We start from the raw sequence: 25886 nt of genomic DNA on the forward strand, positions 1-25886 counted from the left end.
TGCAGGAAGGTGAAATAAAATCGACATTTTTTTTGAGGGAATCTGAGGTAAGGCGCACCGCAGTGACGTCACGAGACGTGCGGACCACACCGGGTGACAGCATCAGAGGGGGGACATCAAGATTATTATTTTTTATAAAAATATCCCTGTAGTTAGTCAAAAGAACAGAAACATTTTTCATAATAAAGCCCAGCTGACATGTATCAATATACCTACAAGGATAAAACTCTGTGCTCATTTACTTTTCGAACCTTCCAATGCGCTCCGCTCAGAGCTCTCATTATTACCCAATTACAGTGACGCTTCGAATCACGTGGTTTCGTCTCCACACGCTACAAGCACGCGCTTATTTTTCCTCGCCGTTGTTGTTTCGTTTATTTTGTCACTTTTTTTGGTGTTTTAGCTACCCTATTGTGGTAATTAGTATTTGTGAACCTATATCAATAACGTTAAAAAACAATTTTAATGTAGGTCTTGAACATTTTTATGTTGAGTTCTATTGTTTTTCTTACCGAATTCTCACTTCTTTATGTAAATGTAAATATATTGAGGCTGTGCGTATAATAGTAGCGTGCAGCGCTCTGGGTTTGGATGGGACGAAGAATGAGCGTTCATAATGAACGTTATATGAAACGTCATCAGCACGCAGCCTAGGAATATAATTCTCGCAATTCAAGGACCCCCGTTTCCTCAAGGACCTGAGCTTTAAATCAGACTTCCCAGCATGCTTTGTACTTCCTGGATTTTCTCTCCATACGTTGCAAACACAGTCACCCCATTAGTTTACCCATAAATCGCCATAGTGGTTGAACCCTCTTACTTTTCACCCACAATTCAACTGTTTACAGTAAACAAATCTTCTCGCCCAAATACACAGTAACGCGGGTCGTTACAATATTGTAATTTAAACGTGTAGGGTTTAATTTTGTTAGTTGCTTATGTCACTACTATTGCATTCAGTGATATAGGGGAATTACGATTAGTACAAAAATCATTACTAAGGATTCTGTATGGTCTGGTACGGGGGTGGGGGGGCGCTGACACCATGAGTTACTGGACTGGGTGACACCAACCCTAGTAACGCCACTGACACACCGTCTAAAATCATCGTGAAAGCAGAGCTGAGACAAGAGGTGTGATACTAGGAGCGGCTATGCAGACAATGGCCGGGTGGGGGCACTGTAGTTTATTAAAGTGCCAATTACAGCACAGGGTTAGTCTTCGACGTCGTCGTTTTCAGTCCGTTGCGGAAGTGCCGGTATTCAAACGCTGAAGCTGGTCAGCGTTGTGAAGTTACGAGTGCAGTGTTCAGGGTAAGTAAGGTGTTCTTTTTGAAGGAGAACAACAAATTGCATTTGTTCAGCAGTGTGTGTAGAGCCGCTGTCATTCTACTGCTTTTAGGGCTGGAAATACAAAGGAACAGTCAGTCATTATCATTCATTCAGTCACCAGTGCTGCTGACACTGACTCCGTGACTGTTACTTGCTAAACCGTGAAGCAGACGCTTCAGACTCTGTGGGTTAAGGACAACAAGGTGCTGTCTTGAAACTGGGCTGGGTTTTTGTTTTGTTCTTTTTTTTTGCTCTTCTTCCTACCCAACAACATTCACATTCATCATGATGATAAAAATAACTCAGTGACAGTCAGTCAGCTGGGTGTCAGTCAAACAAGGATAACTTATGGGCGCCCTTCTCTTTTCAGGTTCATCTCCATCCAGGAGCATGCAGCAGTGGTGCCTTGATGAAGATGTCTACACATAAACGATGAGCTTCAAATTGCTGTTCCTGTGGCTCCTTTACTTTGTGCAGGGGTTGCCACATGGTCTTCAGTCCTCTCTGCTACCTGTTTACCTACGGACTTCAGGTCTCTCCTTGACCAGCATAAGCCTGACTAAGGCCCTCTACTTCCCATGGATACTCAAAGTACTCTGGGCACCTCTTGTGGACCAGGCAGGCACCAAGAAGATATGGCTGGTGGCTAGTATGTCTGGACTGGCTTTGACATGCCTGGCAAGTTCCATACTTTCTCCTGATGCACACTTTTCCATGATTGGCATGGTGCTGCTGGCCATGAACTTCCTGGCATCTGTGCAGGACATTGCTGTGGATGGCGTTGCGGTTCAGCTGCTGCAGCAGCAAGAGGAGGTGGGTTATGGCAACATGGTGCAAGTTGTAGGGTACAAGATGGGCTCAGTGCTGGCAGGGGGAGGGCTGCTGGCAGTCATGGATATCATTGGCTGGAGCTCACTTTTTGTTGCACTGGGTTGTGTGTACTCTGCTGTCACACTATATGTGATGAAGACACCCATTTTAAGCAAACATCCAAAGAGCCAAAGTGCCAAAAGGAAATGCCATCTTGGGGGTATGAACCCGTGGAGAGTCTGGAGGGAACTGCTGATTGTGCCTGGCACAACATGGACTGTCATTTATGTCCTCATTTACAAGTTAGGTAAGTGTAAATGTCATCCACTGTCTTCTGTGTTCTTGCACCTTCTGAGTTTGTTTTGTGTAAATGAAAAGACAAGGAGACTTTAAAGGTACCGAGAAGCTGAACCCACCAAAGTCAAGGGGTGGTGAATCAAAATAAAACTACACTGTCTCCACATATTGTGACTGCAGCTGGGCCTGGAAGACTGTTCATAAATTGATTTGTTCATAATCCAAGGTTGCCGTTATCACTTAGATGATAGCTAGTTAAAAGCTTAGTCAAAGAAAACTCCAAATAAAGTTAAAAGTTTAACTTTAACAGGATTAACGTTAAAAATTTCTGAAGATACAAACACGTCTTCACAACCTTCTATTCAGTTCAGATTGTTGAGTGATTTATCTCATAACTATGTGCAATATTTGCCAATCAGACCACTTTTATTTACTGTAAATCTATTTAACAATACAGATTTAAAATACAGTAGTTATTAACTCTGAGCGATATTGAAATTACAGTGAAAATGGCTGAAAAAATTCATCCCATACACGTTCAATATTCCTGGTCTTGTTATTGATCTCTGAAATTCATTAACTGTAAACACACAGCGTATGGGCTGCACGGTTGCATAGTGAGTAGCGTCTGCTGTCTCGCAGTACCCGGGTGGTGTGAGAGGATGCGGGTTTGATCCCCGCTCAGTCTGTGTGTAGTTTACATGTTCTCCTCGTGTCTGCGTGAGTTTCCTCCAGGTGCTCTGGTTTCCTCCCACAGTCCAAAGACATGCTGTTCAGGTTCACCCATAGTGTGTGAGTGACAGAGAGAGTATGTTCCACTGAGGTATGGATGAGTGACCCTTTGTAGGTAGTGTACAGTACTAGTATCATGAGTCACCTGGGTGAACGAGCTGTGGGCTGGTAACACTACAGAGAGCTTGTTGAAAGTCACTTTGGAGAAAAGCATCTGCTAAATGAATTAATGTAAATGTAGCATTGCGGAAACAAATTGAATTAAGTCTGTCCCACAGCGATACTCTGAGTGCATTTTGCTGCCATCTAATAACTGTGTAAATAGAGGTCACTTTCTCAAATGTAATAAATTAATAAATCAGATAATGAGTCTTTGGAAATGTGCAACTACAACATGCATAACATGAGGAACCAGTGTATGGAAATCTGTGCCTTATATTTTCCTAATTTTTAGATTCTTTTTTTTTTGACCACAAGGTGTAGCTGTTGCTATGTGTGAGGTTTTTCTATCTAGAGAAAGTTGACAATGAAAATTGCACATAAAATGGTAAGATTTACCAGATCTGCACATACTACTCAGTTAACTGCTGGTCTCACGTTTCAACAGAAAATTCTTTCTTGCTCAGTTTTCATTCTGATGTGTATGTGAATGTCTGTTTATTTCAATAACACGTATACATTTTATGAAATGGTTGCACACTGTACTGAAACCTTGAATTAATATGGACATTTTCTGTTTGGCGGCAGAAGGGGATTATGTAAGGATTACAGTTTCTTTGTGTCTGTCACATTTATATGGAAACGAGAGAATAGAGAAGTGCGGGTCTCCTCAGTGGCATTATTGTGTTTTTAAGAGGTGATATGACTCTCTAATCAGATGATCCACACAAACCAACAACACCAGACATGGCATTTAACAGGATGCTATAGTAATCTGTCTGGAGTTCTTAATGCTTCATCAGCACCACTCCTGTTAGAATATTGTCAGTGTTATGTCCTTTATCCTGCTTTTTGTCACACACTGTTGTAAACACAATACAGAGGTGAACTTGTCTTCTGTACTTGGAGTGCAAATAAGTGTTATTCTCATGCAGGTGCACGCATACCACAGAAGTGTGGCATTTTTAGGTTTGGTAATTTTGTGCGGTAAACTTTCTGGTTTTATAAGATGAGGCTCTGAAATGCACAGACGAGTTGAGAAATGAGATTTACTTTGCATTGTTTTCCAGGTGTTATGATGCCTTTGCTGCTCCAGGCTGTCCCTTACACACCAAGAGTGAGGCAGCAGCAGGAAATGATTATGTACTGTAATTGTGTGTATGACGAGAGTGAATTAGACCAAGGGCGAAAGGGGGTTTTTCCAGACATAACTAAGGAGTCCTGTCCTCCCGCTTGTCTCTTAGATTCGATGCTGTAGCTTAATTAAAATAACCAGCCGTCAGTAATCTGCTGTATGTGCTGACCAATGGGGATACTCGAGAGGCTGACCCCCGTGAGCTCCAGGGTCGCACTGATGCGATGTCTGAAGGGTGGGAATGTGGGAGCGAGACGGACAGGCGGAGCTTTTCCCTGAGAAGAGTCCAGGTGGACGGGGCTGCCGGGAGGGGCTCAGGGTGCTAGTTATGCTGTGAGGCCCATCTTCCCAGGCTCCCCCCATGTGCGGTAGACCCCGTGGGGCTGAGAAGGAAATATTTTCTGGAGGGGCCGAAGAGAACTGTAGGGAAGGCGAGGGAATGAATTAATTAATAGGCGCCACATGGCGGCATGTGTGCATCCCATTGTGTGGGTCTCATGCTGCCGACTGGGGGAGACCTGGGGGCTCTGATAGTCGCCCAGTGGGCATCTCTGTGCTCTCATGCATGCCCGTCAGGCTGATGCTTCAAGTATGGCTACAGTGCTGAAAAGTTAGCATAAAGTGCCTCGGAATCAGCCTTCATGTGTGGCTCTAGTGGCCCAGAGTGAGGCTGAATGTTTAGTGTCACAGCGAGGCTTTGTGTCTGGCTATAGTACCACTAAGCGAGGCATTTTCTCAGGCTTAATGTGTGCCTGCAGTACCTTACAGTGAGGCTTTATGTGACTTTCCATTCCTTTCAGGTCACTTGACCAGTGGATTCCATTTCAGCTGAACATTATGTAATATACACTATTGATCCAAAATTTACTCTAAATCATGTTTTTGTTCTTATAGCAGTGCTTTTTTTTTTTTTAAAGCAAAGGTTGTGTGACTTTTCAAATGGAGTTTGAAAAGGGCTCATTTTATTAAAAGACAGTGCTGGAACAAAGGACAACTTGTTACAAGGAGCATAAACTCTGACATACAAAGACAAAAAAGGCATTATTGCCCTCCTCTACCTCATCTTTCAGTATTTTTTTTACTTGGAATAACCTCCCTTATGCTGGTTTCTATTCATAAAGCAGATGTAAAACAATTAACCAGTTCAACTGGAACAGATTGAACAAAACAAATTAGTGGGCATACAGATGAGCACAAGCAAACGCCACATAATCAGTTTTAACTACAGTTTGTACTGTACAACGGGTAACATGTTTACTGTACAGCGTTTAACATTGCATTTGCTGCAATTCTGTTGTGTACATATAAAAACTGTTTTATGAACAGATACATGTGCTATCATAATACACGATACAAGCTCCAGGTTGCAGGTAGAAGAAAATGTGATGTTGCCAAAGCACTAGAAAAGCAGACTACATATTTTTCCATAAATGGAAGATGATGCGCTTTATGCTCATCTGGAGGTTTGTAATCTGTGCAAGTGTTTTGGAGAACTTTGTTCCTACTTTGGCATTGTTAGCAAAAGAATATAGCCCTCATACCGGAATATTTTTCAAATTCAATAAAAAAAAGCTTTTTGCAATCTATTTGAGTTGACATAATAAGCAAAACCATCCCTCTTTGGGGAGTCTGGTTTTATTTATTCCATCCCTCCATTATGATGCAACGAGACTGTTTATTTTGGGGGGTTTCTAATGTTAAGAATAAACTGTTCTCAGGAAACAGCCCTGATTTATTCAAATGAATTATTTCAGCAAGTGTAAGGGGAGTCATTGGGGCAAAGAAAAAGTGACACCTGAGTTGTGTGTGCCAAAAAAATTAGGACGTGTAAGTTTCTTATTTTCTAAGTGAAAAATGTCCTTGTGAGACTCATGTGATTTAAATGTTATAGGGGCACATATCAAGACATTGAATACATTTCAGTGTTTTAGTGTAAAGCAGCGTGTTTATTTCCACTGCATGTTTGAAGGCTGTTTCCTCTGTGGTTTCTTAAGAGCACGATGTCTTGAAATGTACACTGTACACACAGGATCTATTTATAGGCCTACGCTCGATACTATTTATCACTCGTCAGGATCTGTGACCCCTGGTCTTCGCCACTGTGGCAACAGGCTTCCTTCTCGGTTTGTGGCTTGGGGCCCCTGCTCTGTGACAGCAATGTCCTCCTCCACAACGCACTGTCTGTTTTTATTGTTGGTTTCATTTATACCGATAAATCTTGAGTTGCATACCGGTCCTAAATTATTCACATTCTTAGAATGTCTGCTAAATAAATAAGAGTAATAAGCAAGTACAGTGAGAGACGGTAGCCTAGTGGTTAGCGCAAACAGTGGTTAGAGCCTTTGGATCTGAAGGTTGCAAGTTCGATCCCCACCTCTGGCTGTAGTACCCTTGAGCAATGTACTTGGCCTAAATTGCTCCAGTAAAATCACCCAGCTGTGTAAATGGGTAAGTAATTGTAACCTTAACACTCTAAGTTGCTTTGGAGAAATGCATCAGCTAAATTAATAAATGTAAGTAAAAACAGAACTAGGCAAGATTTTACACTGTCCGTTTAAACTCTCCAAGTTTCGTCAAATCTGCTAAAAACACTTATTCGCACAAGGCTTGCGGCGCTGTCAAATTGTAACGCGATACATTTTGATAGCAGTCTTTATGATTCAGCTAGGGTGTCTATAAATGATTTAAGTGGACAGTAACGAAGAGGAGACGTCTTTGGTTGAGAATACGGGCAATTAAAGAATTTCACATGAAGGAAATGATTCAAACTGTAAATCTGCAGGGATCTGTAATAACATGCTGCAGGTTTTTTGTTGCACATTTTCCGTTTCAGGTTAACTGACAGCGTGGCACATGTTGCAGATCCGTCCACTGTCTGTTCAAGCAGCCAGGATGAACAGAGTTAATGAACGTTGCGAAGGCTGCGGTACTTTTTCTTTTGCCTCCAGAATCAACTTTAACATGCATTATTCTTCTGTCATTGTCACAATGAGAAAAGTTAGCGTGGGATTTTTCCAGCGTTGTCAAAAACAAAACAGTCTGATGTAGCTTCTTGATTTTCTTCTTTTGTACATGTGAAGTGTTTTTTTTCTTCTTCTTCTCCTCTTCCCCTCCTTCTTTGGGAGAGTTTGTGTCTTGTCACATTCTGACAGTGGTCTCTGAGCTGTCGCTCACACAGCTGGAAGATCTTAAGTCACGCTTTCTGAAGCCAGCTTCCATAAATAATTATAACCCTTCTAAATATTTCAAAGTTTGTGTGGTGAAAACAATGATCAGTAGACTCCAGACAGCAAAAGTGCGTCGTCCCTGTGCCATTTCCACAGTTTGGAGAGATTTTGATGTCTATTTTATGTGCAATATGTTTCTTCAGTAGATGAGTATCTGCTGAACTTTTTTCTTCCTAATTAGATATATTAATTATTGCCATTGTCTTCTAAGTATAGCATCCTTTAAGCTGACGCACTGAGGGGAAACAGTTCTGGCTGTAATTATGAGGGAAGAAATGTGCACATTGTACCGTATTAGTACTGAATTCATTTCGTGCTTTTTAACTTTTCATAATTTCATATTATAATACTAGTGGCTGTGTGCAAATAACTGATACCAAAATAACATGTGGAAATCAATACTTAAACCCTTTTTATTCAAGGAAAACAATTTTGTCCCATACACTTTGACTGCTTCAAAATAGTGCTGAAGTTCCCCACTATGTCATATAGAGAAGTATAATATTTCAGTAAGCTAAAGAAGCACTTTTTTTTTTTTTTTTTTTTTTTTTAAAAACAAAGTAAGAAAGTGAAGATGATATGGTACAGCTGAAAATGTCACACCAGCGAAAGATGAAAGCATGTGAACTCTAACAGCATAACATTCACCGACCTAATACATTTAAATGGTTTTAGTTTTTTGTTAGATTTGAGCTGTTATGGGCATGTTGAGTTCAGCCATCTTTCTGTCTTCTCCATGCAGGAGAGCAAGGTGCTGTGACCATGTTTCCCCTCTTTCTCTTGGACCATCACATGAGTGCCCGAGAGCTTGGGATTTGGAACGGCATGGTGGCCATGGGCTTCTCCGTGTTGGGCTCGTCCCTCGCAGGCTTGCTGCTCGCCTGGTACAGGTACCTCAGTAACATCCCCTTCATCTTTTGTACCGTGGCCAAACGTTTGAATCTCTGTTAGTGTGGTTACACTGTGGCCATCAAACCCTCTGCCTTCCAGTCTGTGAATAAACTGAAAGTTTAGAAATATATGCGAAATTTCTCTTAGAATTAACCCCCAGTTTGTTTCACGTTAACCCCACATCTTCTCTCCTCGTCAAATAGACCACACTAGTAATGATCTGCAGACCCACCTTTGAGTTCTTTTTGAGTTTAGCTTTGATTGATGGGCTGCCCACTATGTGGAAGGCCTCTCCTAAACTGTGCCTTGGCAGAGTGAACACATGCTGGCTCTAGATGCTACATAGCTAAATGGAGTCTGCAGAAGCTCTTCATGGATGCAATGAGTAGGATAAGAGCAAATTCAGCGTTTCTGGTGTATTTGGCGAGAGTGCGGAATCCGAACGTGGAAAACCTAGCTGTACCCCGTCTGCCTGTCTCTGTCTGCTCCGGCAACTCATTAAAGCAAACTTTCAGGTAATGTCCTACGTTGAGGCTGAAGGCTCAGCCTGCGTTAGATGAACTACCATCGAGTGCAGGTGGAAGGAGCAGCAGAGGAATGAAGAAGCGTTTGCTTTGTCAAAGGCCCTAGTGAGAAGAGTCCCTAACAAGACAGTTGAGAGGGGAGAGGTATTCAATACACCTCCCGTCTCCACGGTGTCTAATTTCAGTTCATTAGATCTCTGCGGCTGCATTGCGTCTCCACGCAGAAGCCTCGTGTATGCAAGGCAGCGATAAGTAGTCCCACGAATTGAATAGCCCTGTAAACTCAGCCTGGCTGTGGCGCTGTCAATAGGAGAAGCCACAGGTCCTCCCCTGCAGGATTTGCAGCTGTGCCAAAGTAAAAGTCCCCCCGGGATGGCTTTTCAAACCGAAGTAAACACAACCCTCTCTCAGAGCTGAAAGTCTTGTTGTGCAAGGTGTACGGGTGAAAGTATTGATTTCTTCCACACACTGCGCTGTAGGAAAACGTCTTTGGGGTCTGCCTGCTTTTATATAGAAGTGTCCCAGGAATGAGGATTCTCGTACGTGTGCTCTCAAAAGGGGAAAAAAAAATCTATATCAAATTTTTCTTCACGTACGTTAGGGAAACAAAAAAGCCTTTTATATTCCTCTTTTTGTTCCTGTGAATAGGGAACTTTTTCCTTATGTAATCTAAACTTAGACTTACTTTCTATGCAAAACTTTTGTAACACCATGTAGTGCTGTTAGTGATTGAATTCGGTTTTTCCAGTCTCAGCTTTATGTTCGGACACAACATGTAATCTGATTTAGTACACATTTGCTGTGACAATGTCGTAAAGGTGATGCTTTTACTTTTAATTTGTTTCCAACAGTCTGCGGTGATACTTAAACTCTTAATATTATACAGAGCAGATCATGCATATTCTATTCTTATTTTATTCAGTTTTTTGGCCTCATTTTAACCATTTTCACATGCAGAAACTGATCAGTCAATTCCTGGTTTGCGTTGTCCTCCGTAGTAAGATGACACCTCAGTAATAAGTTACAGAACATGACTTTAGCGTTGGGCTGAAAGTGCTGTGTTTTTTTTTTTTTTTTTTTTTTTAAAGGACTTCAGAGCAAGAATGTAAAATTTCACACGCAGCGTAACATTTACCTGACACCGTGTGCATTCAACCCAACTTCCTTGTCTCTGAGATTGAATTTCCTATTCATTCCCTCATTTGCTTCAGTTTCAGGCTGTTAAAAGCTAATTTGGACACTTATCCTGGCCAATCTGAAATGGTTGACCAGCCAAAAACTGACCCCCCCTATATAGATCTCGGCATCTGTAACTCTATAGTGTCAGTCTTATCGCACCAGAGTACATGTGATACATCAGCAAGACTTTGTGTTGTTGCTCAATTTCATCCACTTCATTTCTTTGCAAAAGACCAAAATATGAGTAGAGACGGATCAAAGGGGAAAGAACACAGGAACTGATTTAATATCATGGATAACGTAACATATTCGTTTGTCTTTACGTCATAAGAAATTTATATTTATTTTTATGGAACTTTCTCCAAAATAACACTTAGAAAATGTCACGAGACTGTGTGTGTGTGTGTGTGTGTGTGTGTGTGTGTGTGTGTGTGTGTGTGTGTGTGTGTATATATATATATTGTATATATATATTTTCTAACAAAATTAAATTTTAATTTGCTTTTTACAGTTGTCCCCCAAATGACAATGACTGTCTTTGTGCTTTCGTCCACTACTGCGTATCTCTCTGTTGTCCCTCATTCACTCTGGACTGACAGGATCTAGAGTTTAAACCCAATCCATGGTATGGTTAACTCGTAAATATGTAGTAGGCTGAACTACTCAATCAGGTGGTAGGATCTGTTACAGGTGCTGATACAGGCAGCCTGGAGCTTTGAGATTCACTTGCTGTGCCGTGTCTAAAAGGAGAAGACGGGCAAATTTATTACGGGAAAAATAATGAACTAAACCAGTGCACACTTCATTATTAGAATGGAAAGCATTGCTTTCTTTCCACTGCAATGGAGTCATGTGACTTTGGAGAAAATATCCACGTTTTACCAGATAATTTTTGATGAATTTGAATGTTTCTTCTATTTCTTTTTGTTTGTGAACAGAGGTGTTAATAGAACCACCAAAGAATGTTTAAATCAAGTTTTGACACAAAGAAATTGTCAAGCAGGATTAAAAAAAACTTGCTAAATTCCAAGACACCAACATTTCAGGCCCATTGTCGTTCTCCTCCCTCCTTTGATTGACAGCGTCCAACTGGCATTTGATTGGCATTGGGACAAATTACGAGTGCAAGGACAGGTAACAACTGACTGGCTGACTGTGAGTAAGACATTTGATGGTCACTAATTGCCCTGCGCTTAATCAGCCTGTCGTGGCAGATCTTGTTGGGATATTGATTACTTGCAAACTCTACCCACCAGGGGATTTGACGCTTTAACTTCTTGCAAGGAATCAATTAGGACAGTGATTGCTGGAAGATGTCAGTTGTATAGGGGTGTGTGTGTGTGTGTGTGTGTGTGTGTGTGTGTGTGTGTGTGTATATATATACACACACTTTTTTCTAGCTGGGGCTTGTCAAACTCATGAAGAGGCAGACTGTGGCGAGTTCAGCTATAGAACTGTCTTAAGAAGCATTTGGGGAAGGGGGTGTGGCCTGGTAGGTGTGAAAATCAAGCATTTGACAGCATGACCCGTTCAGGCCTGACTGTGTCTGCTCTCTTCATCTCCCCAGTATCGGATACCTGATGAGGAGCGCCTTTGTGCTGCGAATGTTCAGCATGGCCTTCCAGACCAGCCTCCTGCTCTTCCTCAGCCACTCCTCCCTGGTGAAAGGTGAGAGGGTCCTCCGGTTTCACCATTATGGCTGCTGTGACACCCCACAGCCATGGATATGAGATTAATAAAAAAAAAAAAAAACTTAGTCATAATATATAAGCCTTCATTTATGAGCCCAGTTGGCAGGCCTCTCTCCTCTACACTGACAATCGATTCTGGCTACATAAAGTACATAATTACAGTAGGAGCTTCCTGTAAAAGGTGCTGAGCTGCCAGGTCACAAGTGTGGGGCACCTGGTAGGGCACCAAAGATCGCAGGTTCCAATCTCACCTCCAGCTGTAGTACCCTTGAGCAAGGTACTTGCCTTAAAATTACCCAGCTGTATAAATGGGTGAATAATTGTAAGTAGCTTAACGTTGTAAGTCACTTTGGAGAAGTGTGTCCTCTGAATGAATAAATGTAAGTGTATGCATCTGTAGCCTTCTGCATTACAGTACGGAACAGGCCATATAAGAAGAGGAAGGAAACCAGAGCTTTGATTTAGGTCCTCCACCACTGCAATGTCTTGCTTTTGAGTATTACAGAATTTTTAGTTTGTACCCTGTAGTGAGAATGTACACGCAGTAGCTAACTTTGGTGTGTCAATTCATTTACCTGTTCAGAGGGGGGGGAAAAAGCCAAGATTTCCTTGTCTCTTCAGTTTAACTACTATCACACTGAAAATAAACTGCGAGCTAGCACGCGTAGCTGTAGTTAGAACAGCAAAATATATATTGAAATAAAATATGTAATCTCATTATCCTCGTATATGTGCCTGCGAGGTGGAGATATGTTCTGACTTTTTTTTTTTTTTTTTTTTTGTCAGTAAAGCCTATTTGTCAGCCTCTCCCCCATGGCTCTCAAGTGTGTGGGAACACATAAAACTACTGCTCTGCATTAGCCTATAGGCACTGCTGAATGCCACCTGCATTCGATTCCTGCTTACTTAAGGCAGTTTTATAAAACGCGCTCTCAGCTGAAAAAAGGATCGCATTAAAGCGGCATGTGTTAAATGTGTTCTGAAAGTTCTGCTACATCTTGTAGAAATTCATTTCCAATTTCTATGCAAGGCTCTCGTTAGTCTCTTTGAAACCCCTGCGCGTCGCAGACAAGGCGGCAGTCGCTGTTAACTGAAAGTCTGCTCCGTTCACTTATTGGTGCTTTGAATGTTTATTTTATGAAAAAGCCTGACGTTGAATTGTTTGACTTTGTGTTTTTTGCGCCTCCCCAAAGCCATCGACTTTCAGTGCCTTTTTTTTTTTTTTTGTGTGTGAAAGACGTTGCCACTCTTTCCTGACTCGTGCTCTCAAGAACAAAGATCCCGGGTTTTTCTTCTGCTATTTAAATATTATATGAGGCACCCCGCCTCGGATGAGACGAATGTCATATTTCTCATTCCTGGATAAGTAATGGAGAAGTCTTGTTAGGCAAAACTAAACATCGCCAGTGAATTATTCAGGGAGCGTTGAAAGTTGGAGCCACCCATGCCGGCATCGCTCTCTAGAGGGAATACATGTTTGGCTGAATAGAAGGAGACGGCAGGAGTCTGCAGGCCTAGGCTTCACTCCTGACTCCTGCTTTGCCGTAGTGGTGGAAGCCGCCTTCATTTACCGCTTTTATATGCCGTTAAGGTGACCTTGGCTGTCAAAGGGCCGAAAGCACGAGGAAACGCCAGTAACCGGGTAAGAACACGATAGAAGCTAACAAAATCCAAGAGTGTTGTTTTTCCTTATATTTCTGTGTGGTGCAGTCCTCAAATGCTGTAATGTTGTTAGCTTAATGTTTTTGACAGTGTTCTTGGCCTCCGTTTTGGGTTTTTTGCTTGTTCTGTTGGATCTGCCCATGCAGCTGCTATGCAGTGAATGTAATCTCTTTTTCTTAACTGTTGGACCAGTGTGTAGTGTTCATAACACCATGCTGTGTGCCTTACAAGGGATAGGAGAGGCTCTTTGTGTAATTGATTAATACGATATTGGTCTTAAGGTACATCTTATGTGATTAAAGACCAAATGTCGAATTAAGATCTTTGAATGTGAGTCAGAAGATGCTGTTATGCCGGTTAGATAAGCCAAATTCTGAAACTTGACGAAATGTTAATGTGTACTGTGTGTCAAAGTTAATTTGTTTCCATGTCCTGCACCTTTCCTTGGGCAAGGTGGAACTAATAATACTAAAAACCTTAACAAAATTCTGGCCATAGTTGTTCAAGTCAATATTGCTTAGGGACTCATATTTCCCTCAACCATAAAAACATGTTGTGCCCCATGTTGTCATGTGGAACAATGTGTCTTGCAAGCTTGTATTGTTTCTTTATTCATCCCTTTCATCCAAATGTTTTATTTCTCTTCTCAGTGAATTCACACATTTATGCACTTAATTATTTTGATTTGTGTGCTGCAAGGGTGAGGAACCATGGAAGTGTCCTTTTAAGAGTGTCTCTCTTGTATTCCTCAGGTGCTGCCATACTGAGTTTATGCATCCAGCATTTTCTTGGTGGACTCATTACCACGCTCACCTTCACCACCATGATGAAGTGCACCCAGAGAGCTGAGGAGAGCATCCAGGTAGGCCAGAAACACGCTGCAGACCGCCACATACAGGTGTGCCAGGAAAGCACAGCACATGAAAAAACAGAGGAAACGTTTACATACCGTTGCATTAAAATAATATTCAGCAGATAGCAGGGGGCAAAGTTACCGGTAAAGCAGTGAAACACTGGACAGCGAGCACAGGAAATAGGGGTGTACATGTAGAAACAGCATAGTGTTTGAAGCTGTTGCCTTGTGCTCTAAAGACCCAAGTTTGAACCCCCAGGAATTCCCCGCTGCAGTGACTCCAAGGTACTTACCCTGAATAAGTTTACATTGTGTGTCACTTTGGAGAAAGTATCAGATAAATAATAAACTCAAGGGAGAGAGCCTTTGGCATCCTGTGGCTACTGAACCTGCACATGTGCGCACAGAGCCAACATCTGCTAACAAGTAAAGTATTTGAAGGGAAACTTTGAAACCGTGGAAGTCAAGTCACGGTCCTACCTTGATTTCTGAAGTAACGGCAGTGTTTTCCTGATTTTGAGTTCAGCCTCTTGAAAGGCGAAATCCAGACATACTACATGCTTTACTGTGGTAGGAACCAGCATCTCATTTTTGTATGTACAGATGCTTCTCGACAGACAAATGGTGTTACGTTCTGATAAACCTATCGTAAGTGGGGAAAATCGTAAGTCAAAATAGAAAACAGTACCACACCTCCCGAAGATCCTAGCCTACCTTAAACGTCCTCAGAACACTTACCATAGCTTACAGCTGGGCAGATTTAAGCAGGAGACACACATGAGTGTTTAGTAGACATGATGGGATGCGAAAACGCAAAATAAAACGCTTTCAACACAGTATCGCTTGTTTACACTTGGGGTTGTTTACACTCATTGGTGTGATCACTACAGAGACTGCGAGCGTGGTTGACTGGATGCTGCGGCTCACTGCCATCGCCCAGCATCGGGAGAGAGTATATCGTACCGCATATCGCAAGCATGGAAACAGATCGAAATTCAAAATTTGAAGTACGGATTCTACCGAATGCGTGTTGCTATCGTACCAGCATAACTTTTAAAAATCGTCAGTAAAAGTCAAACCATCATAAGTAGAGCAGCATCTGTGTTCAAGTCAGTCTTATTATGTTTTAACAATGTGTTAATTGCCAGTAAGTGTTTTTCCCCATAATCCCCCCAAGGCTGCCGGTTACCATTTTTATGGCCCCAGTGATTCAAGGAAAACAAATTTCTAAAACGAAAAGGGATAGGGAATGGAAGTATCTTGATACAGATATGTCGTTTTAAAGGGCTGACCAAAGACCACCAGTAATCCATGTGACCTGCGTTCACACTGAGATCATAAAAAGGCAGACAGTTTGCGCTGGGGATAAATTCTGCTCTATAGAATACGAGTACACATTAGAAAACAAATATCTGTTGATGCAGGGAAACAAAGAGACAGTTTTCTGTTTAAGTTGCATGTAATAAAATTTCCTTTGGATCTGTATGGACTTGTTTGATGAAAAACACTTGATATCCTTATGGGTGGAATTCCCCATAAAAAAGATCCTCTTAAACACTTTTCGTCAGAATACTATGTAAAAGTTATAAAAGCCATGTAATCTCATAAAAGCCATATAAGGTCATCTTCTTGATGTTTTAAATTGATTAAATTATTAAATTAGTGTGTAAAAGTATAGGTACACTAAAAAATGAAAATCAGTGCCCTTGAAATGACATAATTCTCAAAGCTGTTTTGTGATAGTGAATTGAGAATTATGTCATGACCCAACATGAGCTTTTGCTCAGCTTAATAACACATAACCTCAGCTGTGACTTTGCTGGCAGTCCTTTTAACTCCTAGTCCTGTTGAAATGGGGCATTACTGTCTGGAGGTCATTTACTAGTGTTGTGGGTTTTTTTTTTGCAGCTTGTCCATCATTTTTGAAAGCACTCATTACAATTTTAAGGCAGAGGAGGTGGTATGATGGAATGAAATAAAATATTTTTAAAAGATTGTAATGACCTCTAGGTTAATTTGAAATTTTGCATGACACCCAAGTCTTTCCAGAGTGTTTGATAGGTTATGTCTGTGGACAGTAAGCCAAATCTCTGCTAGCATGGGTAGTCCAGGGAGAGTGCTACTCAATATGTTGTTTCAGCGTAATGACACTTCATACTGAAATGCTGAACAGCACTGTAGGATGCTATTTATAGATGTTTCATGTATCGTAGTGCTGTGTATAATTTCTCATCAGACCTTACATATTCCTGTTTGATACACTGCACAGCCGCATGCAACTCATAGCAGTAATCCCCCCCCCCCCCCTCCTTCCCCACGTGATAAGTTTTGGGTTGTTACAACATGATCATCAAACAAATCGTTATGATCCTAACCATCGTTCTCAGCATCCCCCCAAGCCCTGCACCTTATTATTGTCTCTTTTAAAGACCCCGCTCCAATACCTCTTACAGTCTTGCGATTCAGCGTCATAGATTTTCACTGCCTAAGACCAGGCTTTCCTTCCAACAGTCTTTCACATCACTGAACAGAGGCGATTGAAAGACATATTTTAATTGCTCTGCACGTGTCTAGACCAACTTGTTTTCTCTTTGTCGTTGTGCCAAGGCTCTGAGTTAGATAATCAGCATTGGCTTCTCCATGAGATTTTCTGTGGAGGTCCTGAAGGCTTGACTGCCTGCCTTTACACCAGCTGCCTCCGCTTCTGCTCTGCCATCAGAGATCATCACCTATCCCTACATAAACGTCTCTCATCTTTGTCTTCGTCATTTGTTGTGCTTCCCATTTGGTTTTCCTTCTTCCATTTAATTTGCTTTGATATTATTTTGCTGTGTATACAGTGACTATGTTATAACTTTGCAGTTTAGGTTTGTGCAGTGTATGTGTTTGAGACAGTTGTGCAGATTGGTGTCTTTTCCCTTTTCTACTCATCTTGCAGTACTGAGCACAGATACCTACCTGTTCTTTTTAAGGGAAATGTGTCAGCAGATTCTCCCTTTTAGAGGACTTGTTACAGTTGTGGGCAGAATTGTTGTCTACTGTATTCGTAGACAAGTTCAAAACAGTGAAGTGCTGCAAAGGCAGAACTGATGTTTATACAGTGCATGTTTTTTTTTTTTTCTTTTTTCATCCCCCCAGTGTGAGCCATCAAATAACATATATGCCTAGTCATTATTGCATAGGGTATGTAATACACCCAGTGTTAACAGGCAGGTGATAAAGGCAGAAGTGCATGCTGACAGAACATGGAAAATAGTTTATCATTCAAAAGTGACTGGGTAATGACAAACGATAGTTAGGTTTTTTTCTTTTTAACACCCCCCCCCTCTAACAGTGACTGTACTTCTGCTCTCCAGGCCACACACTACAGTTTCCTGGCAACACTGGAGGTACTGGGGAAGCTGACGTTCAGTGCCCTGGCAGGATGGTTGGTGGATTGGGTGGGCTTCCCCGTCAGCTTCCTTTTCTTCCTTCTGCTCTCAGCCGCCGCCACGCTCCATGTCTACAGGGCCACGGAGAAGGGCGAGCTGAACCAGCAGCCTGGGTGATGTGGCCAGAGGCGGCGGCTGCACAAGGAGCGCTCCACTTGCTGGGAGCTGCAGAGTCCCTGTGAAGCTTTGTGCGTATTGATATCGCCGTATAAGCCCCATATGGAATAAATATACCTGTCTTAAGAGTTTGCCGCAGCGTGGTTTGTGTTCCTGGAGTTGTTTGGAGTTCAGCGGGTGACTTGGAGTTTTATTGTGTGTTTAATGCTTTATGTTTGAGAAGACAGGGAGAAGGGCCCTCTGCTGAATGTTGATCCTCAGGCTCTGGCGGAAGATTTGCGCATGTCACTGAAGGGGTGCCAGCTCTCCAGCCTGGCCTGTGCTCTCCGCCTGGCACCTCCTGAGGCAACGTTTGCCCTGAAGGGGGGCCTGCAGGCTACACACCACATGGTTTCCCCTCAGTCAGCAACAACACAAAATACATCAGCTGAGGATGTGATATCTGTCCTAGAGCTCATTATCCATTAACCAGTTCCTTGGTTGAGCTCCAGGCCTAAGGAGTGTGAGTTAGAGCGGGGTTGGTGTTCAGCTTGCCTATTCAGTACTGATAATGTAATAAAGTATACTTGTTGGGTGTAATATTCCTCTTGGACAGATATCGTCACCGTATGACTCAGCCAAAGTTTGTGTACACCACTTAGACTTTTTTTAAATTTTTTTTCTGCTGTTTCTTTTAATAAAACAGTCTAATTTGAACAGTTATGATATAAAAAAATAATATATATTAGCACGTAATAAAACACCAGATTAAAGTTATCACTCAACTCGACAATTGTTTTGCTCTGGACACTTCTGCTGTGAGGTTGTGGAATTGATTTATGCTTCGTTTTTAAATTCGCTACAGTGTAAGGGAAAGTATTTTGCATGTTTTTGTTCCTGTTTATGCCTCTGAACTGTGAGGCCAAAACAGAAGTAGTCTTTTCAGTATTTGAGTCTATATTGAGCAATCGCCACATCACAGAATGGCATAAACAGGCAGGTAATTCACTCCGAAGCTGCCAAACCTGTGATTGAATACTGAGGTCACGAGGCATGTCACAATAATGGCTAGCGGAAGAAAAGACAAAACGAGCTAATCTCTGATAAATGGATTAATAGACACATTGAAAGAGATTGGACTGAAATCAGATTTTTTTATTTTTTTTCCCCCCCTCTCTACCATGTCTTCAAAGTGAGGTATTTGGTTTCCATTGTGGAAGTGCAGGAACTGCAACATGTTTCCATCTCTGCAAACAAAAGTGTTTTGTCAGTGCCCAGAGGAGAAGGTGTCAGTTTTTGACTTGGCTTTGTGTTCAAGCCCTGCAGAAAGGCCCGCTGGAGCTTTGTCTTTATGGGAAACGTTAACCGGTGGTGCTGGGTGACGGCCGCACTCGGGCATTGGGTATCTACGCTTCCTTTTCTGATATTCACTGCTTTGTCTGCATGGAGAGAAAGAAACATCGGCACATCTCCAGATGAGATCTGTTTTCATGTTCTGTCCTTCTCATCTCCTCATCTTTTCCTTTGTTTTTTTCTTCTTCCCTTTGTTTTCTGTTTCATTTTCCAGTACAGATGCCTTTCCCCAACATTATTTAAAACACCAGCAAAGTCACTCGATGCGCTGTTTATTGGCGTTGGGCGCATTGTTCCACCTTTGAGGAGATGCACGGTTTGTCACTGTAGCTCATTGTGTCAGGGCAAATTCTGACAAGACGGCTGCTTTTCTTCCCCCCCCCCAGAGTAAATTCTCTTTAAAAAAAAAAAAAATAATAAAAAAAGAAAAAAGTTTTGAAAAATGACAACACTGTAACTAATGAAACGTATTTTAATGACTCTCATTAACTCTTAAATACAATATATAAACTATGTTCTATATGATAAATATATGAGACTAATGGTGCAAGTAAAACCCCTAAAAATGTTGCCTCTGCCACCATGGATACTTCTTTTGACAGCACCACTTTTCACTTACAAGCTGCTGTACTTAAAATACCTGTCTTTCATTTCTGTGTCTGAATTTTTATGGAGGGGAAGAAAAGTCTAGCAGGTGACATTCAAAACAGTCAATGTTAGAGACCACAGACTATTTACAGCATATGCCCTTCACACAGACAGCAGAAAATGTTTTTTTCCTTTTTTTTTTTTTTTGCTAAGACAAGTCTCTTTCATCTACACCCATTAAAAATGATAAAATTAATCCAATAGTGAAAATATTTTGACATCCAGAATACAACTGCTTTGTTTTTTTTGTGTTAACTGTTCTGATTTAATTGTTTTAATTTATCGATTATTGAAATGTGTGAATTAGTTTGCATTAAGATGTTTTAAATGTTTTTTTGTTGCAGTGTAATATTTAATAAATACATACGTGTTCCTTTCAGTAATGGCAAAACCCACCATAAGGCAATAAAACTAAGGCACTCTGTAAGGTTCTTTGTACAAATCCCACAGATCCTGCTGTCAGACATGAGCCTTTAATGTATTCACATGGCTGCTGAAAATAGTTTATTACCAATATCACTCTTTTGACAAAACCATGCTACCAAGCAGAAGTTGCTCACTGCAGGGCTGTCCCATCCTATATTTTTAATTCTTTGTTGCGTCTTTACTCCTCCGTTTTAAGTGTTAGGTCCCTGACCATTAGGTGTTTTGCTGGAAATCACATCACAATTCCAAGTGTAATTATATGAAACAAGCTTGACATACTTGCTTGAATCAAATCACCCAATATTTTGCAACATAACAGGTATGCATCTACTGTAAATGTAGTAAATGGTCCCTTCTAAATGAGAGGATAGTACAGATTTCCCGTTAGTAACATCTGTTAGTAAGGTCACATTTCAACATACATAAGATTCCACAGATTTTTTTGTAATGTTCATTTATGGAGTTAGATTTCCTCAGTGTGAGGAATGCAAGTCCTGCAGATTGTAATTTATTAGGGCATCTCTAACACAACTGCTTTGTAATGTTTTATTGTGTCGTTTATAATTATGGTGGATTTGATTGAAGCAATACTGACAACCTTTTTAGAAATTGTGTCACCAAAGCTATGATTTTACAGTCTGCAAGACAGAATGGTTCTCATAACTAAACACAGCTGCTGTACAGCATTGTGAAGCAGCATTCATCAACCACAAAGTCTTGTGACTGCATTTAGTATCTGTTCTTCGGTCGTATTGACCACAAAACACAATACCGAGTCTGCGTACAATTGTTCTCCTCGCGGCCATTGTACACATTCTCAGATCACTTCCCATGTGGACAACATTCACACAAAACTCCATCTGAAGAAGAGATGCAAAATAAAATCCATAATGAATTTTGCTGCATCTATGACTTACTGTATTTTATGCTGTGTACACAGAAGTAACTATGAGGATAATTTACTGCAGTCCCCCCTTGTTTCATTTCTAATTGTCAAGCTGTTAAAACTATTCCATAATTGTGTAACTGGAGTGATTTTTTTTTTTTTTTTTTTTTTTTTTTTTTTTTATGTTTTAATTTTTTATTTAAGAACAATTGGATAGTTTATCCAATAAGACTCCTCATTCATGAAATCCTGTCTTCATCCTCTCATTTGATTTACATCTCAGTGTTCTGGGGCTGTAACTAATAAGTCAGCGTTCAGAGCTAATATGAGCATTCATGTGACTTTGTAAATTGTGCGTTACATTTACTTATTTAGCAAATGCTTTTCTCCAAAGTGACTTCCAATGAACTCTATGTAGTGTTATCAGGCCACACCTTATTCACCAAGGTGACTTACACTGCTAGATACACTACTTGCAATGGGTCACTCATCCATACATCAGTGGAACACACACTCTCTCTGTCACACACATGCTGTGTGTCTGTATATATGTGTGTGTGTGTGTGTGTATATATAATATATATACATAAACTACTGAACATGATGGATAGAAAAGAAAACTATGTCCATAGCTCTTTTCATAAATTTGTTAGATAGAGTGTAGATCAGTGACATCAATGATTTTCTTGCACCTTTATCTTCCATGCTATTGTACTATTTTCTAATTTTTGTAGCTTTTGACAGCCAGGTACTGGCAAAAAGGTTGTATTCTCTTCAAAACACTACTGTATGTGGTACAATAAATTATTCTATTTATATAATATTCCAGTGTATAAAACTTAACAGCTACATTACTTTCAATTATTACTATCATAGGCATCTAGGACCTGTAAATATTGTAATATACAGTCAAAACATCTTTTAAAACATATACATACATGGCTGTAGATCACTGAACACTGTGTTTGAAAAACAAAATAAAAGAGAAAAAGATATTTCAAGGAAATATTTGAAATGAATTAGTACCTCTGCCATGCTTAATGATCTGGTAAAATGTTCAGGATGCAGTGCAGTATTTTTCCCTACAAAGCTCTGTGACAGTAAAATGGAGATATGACCACATATAAGAGCCATTACGGAGATAATGCAAAGAAAATTTAAGTTTTGAAAACATGCCTTTTTTATCCTGATTTCAACTTTTTGACATATTGTTTATTGCTGTGGGGGGTGCGGTGGCGCAGTGGGTTGGACCGCAGTCCTACTCTCCGGTGGGTCTGGGGTTCGAGTCCCGCTTGGGGTGCCTTGTGACGGACTGGCGTCCCGTCCTGGGTGCGTCCCCTTCCCCCTCCGGCCTTACGCCCTGTGTTGCCGGGTAGGCTCCGGTTCCCCGTGACCCCGTAAGGGACGAGCGGCTCTGAAAATGTGTGTGTGTGTGTGTTTATTGCTGTTTAAAAATAAATTCAATGTTTATGCGATATGTCACTCATTCACTTTCCATAAACACTTGTCGTGGTCAGAGTGGGCACAAGGCTGGAAGGGCTACACCCCGGATGGGATGCCAGTTTATTGCAGGGTGCCATATGTTATTTTGTATATTATTATAGACACAGAGGTTTATATGTTATTTGAGAGAGGCGACTAAACGTAATCTTTAACAATACATAGCGACTAAAAAGAAATGAGCTGTGTTGTACATCAGATCCCGTTTGCTAGATCTATGTCGACTGCATAATCATGGCACGTTACCAGGGCTGTGGAGTCAGTACGCAAAACCTTTGACTCCGACTCCACAGCACTGCCCAGAAGTTGCACATTATCTTGGGGGTCGACTTATATGCCGGCATACGTATATGGTACATTTTTATCGACTCCTATAAGCCAATGGTTTCTTCCGATGCTAAGACTCCGACTCCACAGCACCGCCCAAAAGTTGCACATTATTTTGGGGGTCAAATTATCCGGCAAATATAGGCCTAAACCTATATAACACCTCTGATTTTTGGGGGTCAGCTTATACTCCGGTATATAGGGGACATTTATTCAGTCGGTACATTTTTCCGACTCCAGTAACCCAATAATCGCTTCCGACTCCACAGCACTGCATGTTACTCTACTGCCGTGGATGTTCTCTTGGCTCCGTTTCTCACGCCTCACTCACTGCCTGGCAGTCCAGCCTTTCCTCCAGCACACATTTACATTTATTCATTTAGCAGACGCTTTTCTCCAAAGTGACGTACATCTCAGAGAAAATACAATTTGTGCATTACATTAGGAAAAAGAGAAACATGGTTGCAGACGTAATTCTTAAGTAAACTTAGTTTGTTTCTTTCTACTTTATGCACCGATGTTCATCGCACGAGTAGGTGCATAAAACTCAGAATAAACGATTCCTGATCACCTTTCTACAATTTTTTTCTTTAAAGGTACACAAACATTTATGTACAATACAGGAGTAGCGGTTATCTGGGCATGATCATAAAGTTATGGTGCCTGAAAATTTACACCATACATAACCGTGAGAAATCATGGGCGAAGTGAGTCCGGAAAAGGTGAGTTTTCAGACCCTTCTTAAGCGTGGACGGAGTTTCAGCCGTTCTGAATGAGGGGGGAGGTCATTCCACTACAACGGAGCCAGAACTGAACTGATACACATCTAGTGTCTAGGTGCACTAGGCACCAGGGGGCACTGAGGTTTGAAGTGTCATTACAGTGAAGATTAGCGCACATTTATCTTCCCAGAAATAGGCAAGTCGCAGCTGAATGTCTCTGGAGAAAAGCTTGTATGTATTTTACAAACACAATATTTACAGGTAGACAGGTGAATTACAGTAAGAAAATATATTTTTCTCTTTTTGTACTTAAGCATCCTAAAACATACTACTGCATCCTATAATTATGTTATTCATGATTACAATCGTTTCAGCGTAATAATAAGGAGGGCTATGATTATGGCAATGATGATAATTAAGATGGGAATAGAGGTTGCAGTGATATTGGCGATGGCAATAATTCCTGCTGATGATGATGTTGATGGTTTCGATGAATGTGTGATGGAGGAGGATGAAGATGATAGCAATTGTGGTATGTCTCCAGGCAAAAGACAAGGACTAAGGAGTCATGGTTTGAAGTGAAGTGTAAGGAAATTCAGATCCACCCAGGCGGTCTCCTGACGCAAGGGGATGTGACAAGCTGCCAAGTCATATGCTGTGGTTTGTGAGTCACTGTGACCAAGAGTCATAGATGGGTTTGGATTGAATTGTTCATTATAGCTGCGGCAAAATGGCTGTCCATATTCACAATTTCTTCATATATGAAGGAATCTGTGTTTTATTTTCTTGTTAACACCATTTATGTAAACATGCCCATAAGTTTATTAATTTAAATCTCACACGACTTTCTAGATCATTAGACTTTCAATTTTGGAAAATTTGTTTTTCGATTGAAAAATTATTGGCCAGTTCATCCAAAGCCAAAACAATCAAACCATCCATCTGAAGAAAGGTTCTTTTTTTTTGTTTTCTGCAAATGCAGTCCAATAAGTAATAAATAATTCAGTCAAAATTGTGCAAAAGTAATATATTCTAAGCATCTGTCATTTTTCTATTACTCATGCAAACAAGAATAAACAAGAAATGAAAAGAATCTCACACACTGTTGTTAGGGACAGCTGGTAATGTAGTGGTTGGTGTTATTGCCTTTGATTCCAAAGGTTGCTGGTTTGATCCCCCATCCTTCAGTGGTAGTACCCTTGAGCAAGGTACTTACCCTAAATTGCTCTAGTAAAGTTACCTGGGTGAATAATTGTAAGTTGCTTTGCAGAAAAGTGTCAGCTAAATGTAACATTTGCTGCTTCCCTGTGTGTGGATGTAGAAAGTCTTCTACTTTTTAAGATGAGGTCCATCCCTATGCTCTTTCATCCATGTTTAGGTGTGCCGGCATCACACACTCCCTTCTTTCCCAAGACGATCCATCTCATTTATCCTTTAGCTCCTGTCATGTCATAGTGGCGAACCCAAATGGGAAGGTCACAGTTTGAGCAAGAATTAACACACATGCACATTGTGGCATGGCTGCTGGGGGTCCGTAAAGCCCCCGCACTCATAGAATGCACACACATGTGCCTGCCAGTGTCATGATGGCAGTATGTAGAGGTGATGCTTCAAAAGAAGGAAGGTGCCACACTGCCAGTGATAAACATTTATGTTATGTATCTGTATTTCATTTTATTATAGTCATAGTCAGGGGTCCATAGTACGGGTCACCCTGGGAGCTGGACATGTGTTGTGGCAAGAGCTGCTTTTGCACTCTAAGAACAAAGTACATACCCTAAACTGCACCGGTAAAAATGACCAAGCTGTATAAATAGGTGAATAATTGGAAGTTTTATTTATTTTCAGTTTCTTTGGAGAAAAGCATCAGCTGAATGAATAAATAGAAACCTTTTGGTCACAAGTCCACTACTCCAAATATCGTGCATAATTTACATCTTCTGTACTTACCCCTTATTCCTGTTTGAGAACAATAAATAGTTAAAACAGTTTTCATTAATAAGAAA

General features: G+C 41.0%; 1 protein-coding gene across 2 annotated transcripts; it reads left to right on the forward strand.

Annotated features, from left to right (window-relative positions):
* Positions 1-1241: 1241 nt before the first annotated feature.
* mfsd3 (major facilitator superfamily domain containing 3) lies at positions 1242-19749 on the forward strand. 2 transcript variants are annotated; one of them, XM_018760004.2, is made up of 7 exons: positions 1242-1313; positions 1702-2448; positions 8434-8581; positions 11853-11953; positions 14391-14500; positions 17848-17880; positions 17975-19749. In XM_018760004.2, the coding sequence occupies exons 2-7, from the start codon at positions 1764-1766 to the stop codon at positions 18020-18022; spliced, it is 1125 nt and encodes a 374-aa protein (XP_018615520.2). In that variant the 5' UTR covers positions 1242-1313; positions 1702-1763; the 3' UTR covers positions 18023-19749. The 2 variants fall into 2 exon arrangements, with proteins under 2 accessions (XP_018615520.2, XP_018615519.2); XM_018760003.2 differs by having other exon boundaries at positions 17848-19749.
* Positions 19750-25886: the final 6137 nt, after the last annotated feature.

The sequence above is a fragment of the Scleropages formosus genome, chromosome 17, assembly GCF_900964775.1.
Source record: "Scleropages formosus chromosome 17, fSclFor1.1, whole genome shotgun sequence".
NCBI lineage: Eukaryota > Metazoa > Chordata > Actinopteri > Osteoglossiformes > Osteoglossidae > Scleropages > Scleropages formosus.

Bases quoted from the DNA above. Each gene is read 5' to 3' on its own strand.
- mfsd3 (XM_018760003.2), top strand. From the start codon at position 1,764: ATGAGCTTCAAATTGCTGTTCCTGTGGCTCCTTTACTTTGTGCAGGGG. The intron at 2,449-8,433 runs GTAAGTGTAAAT...TTCTCCATGCAG, and splicing joins TGTCCTCATTTACAAGTTAG to GAGAGCAAGGTGCTGTGACC. The intron at 11,954-14,390 runs GTGAGAGGGTCC...TGTATTCCTCAG, and splicing joins CCACTCCTCCCTGGTGAAAG to GTGCTGCCATACTGAGTTTA.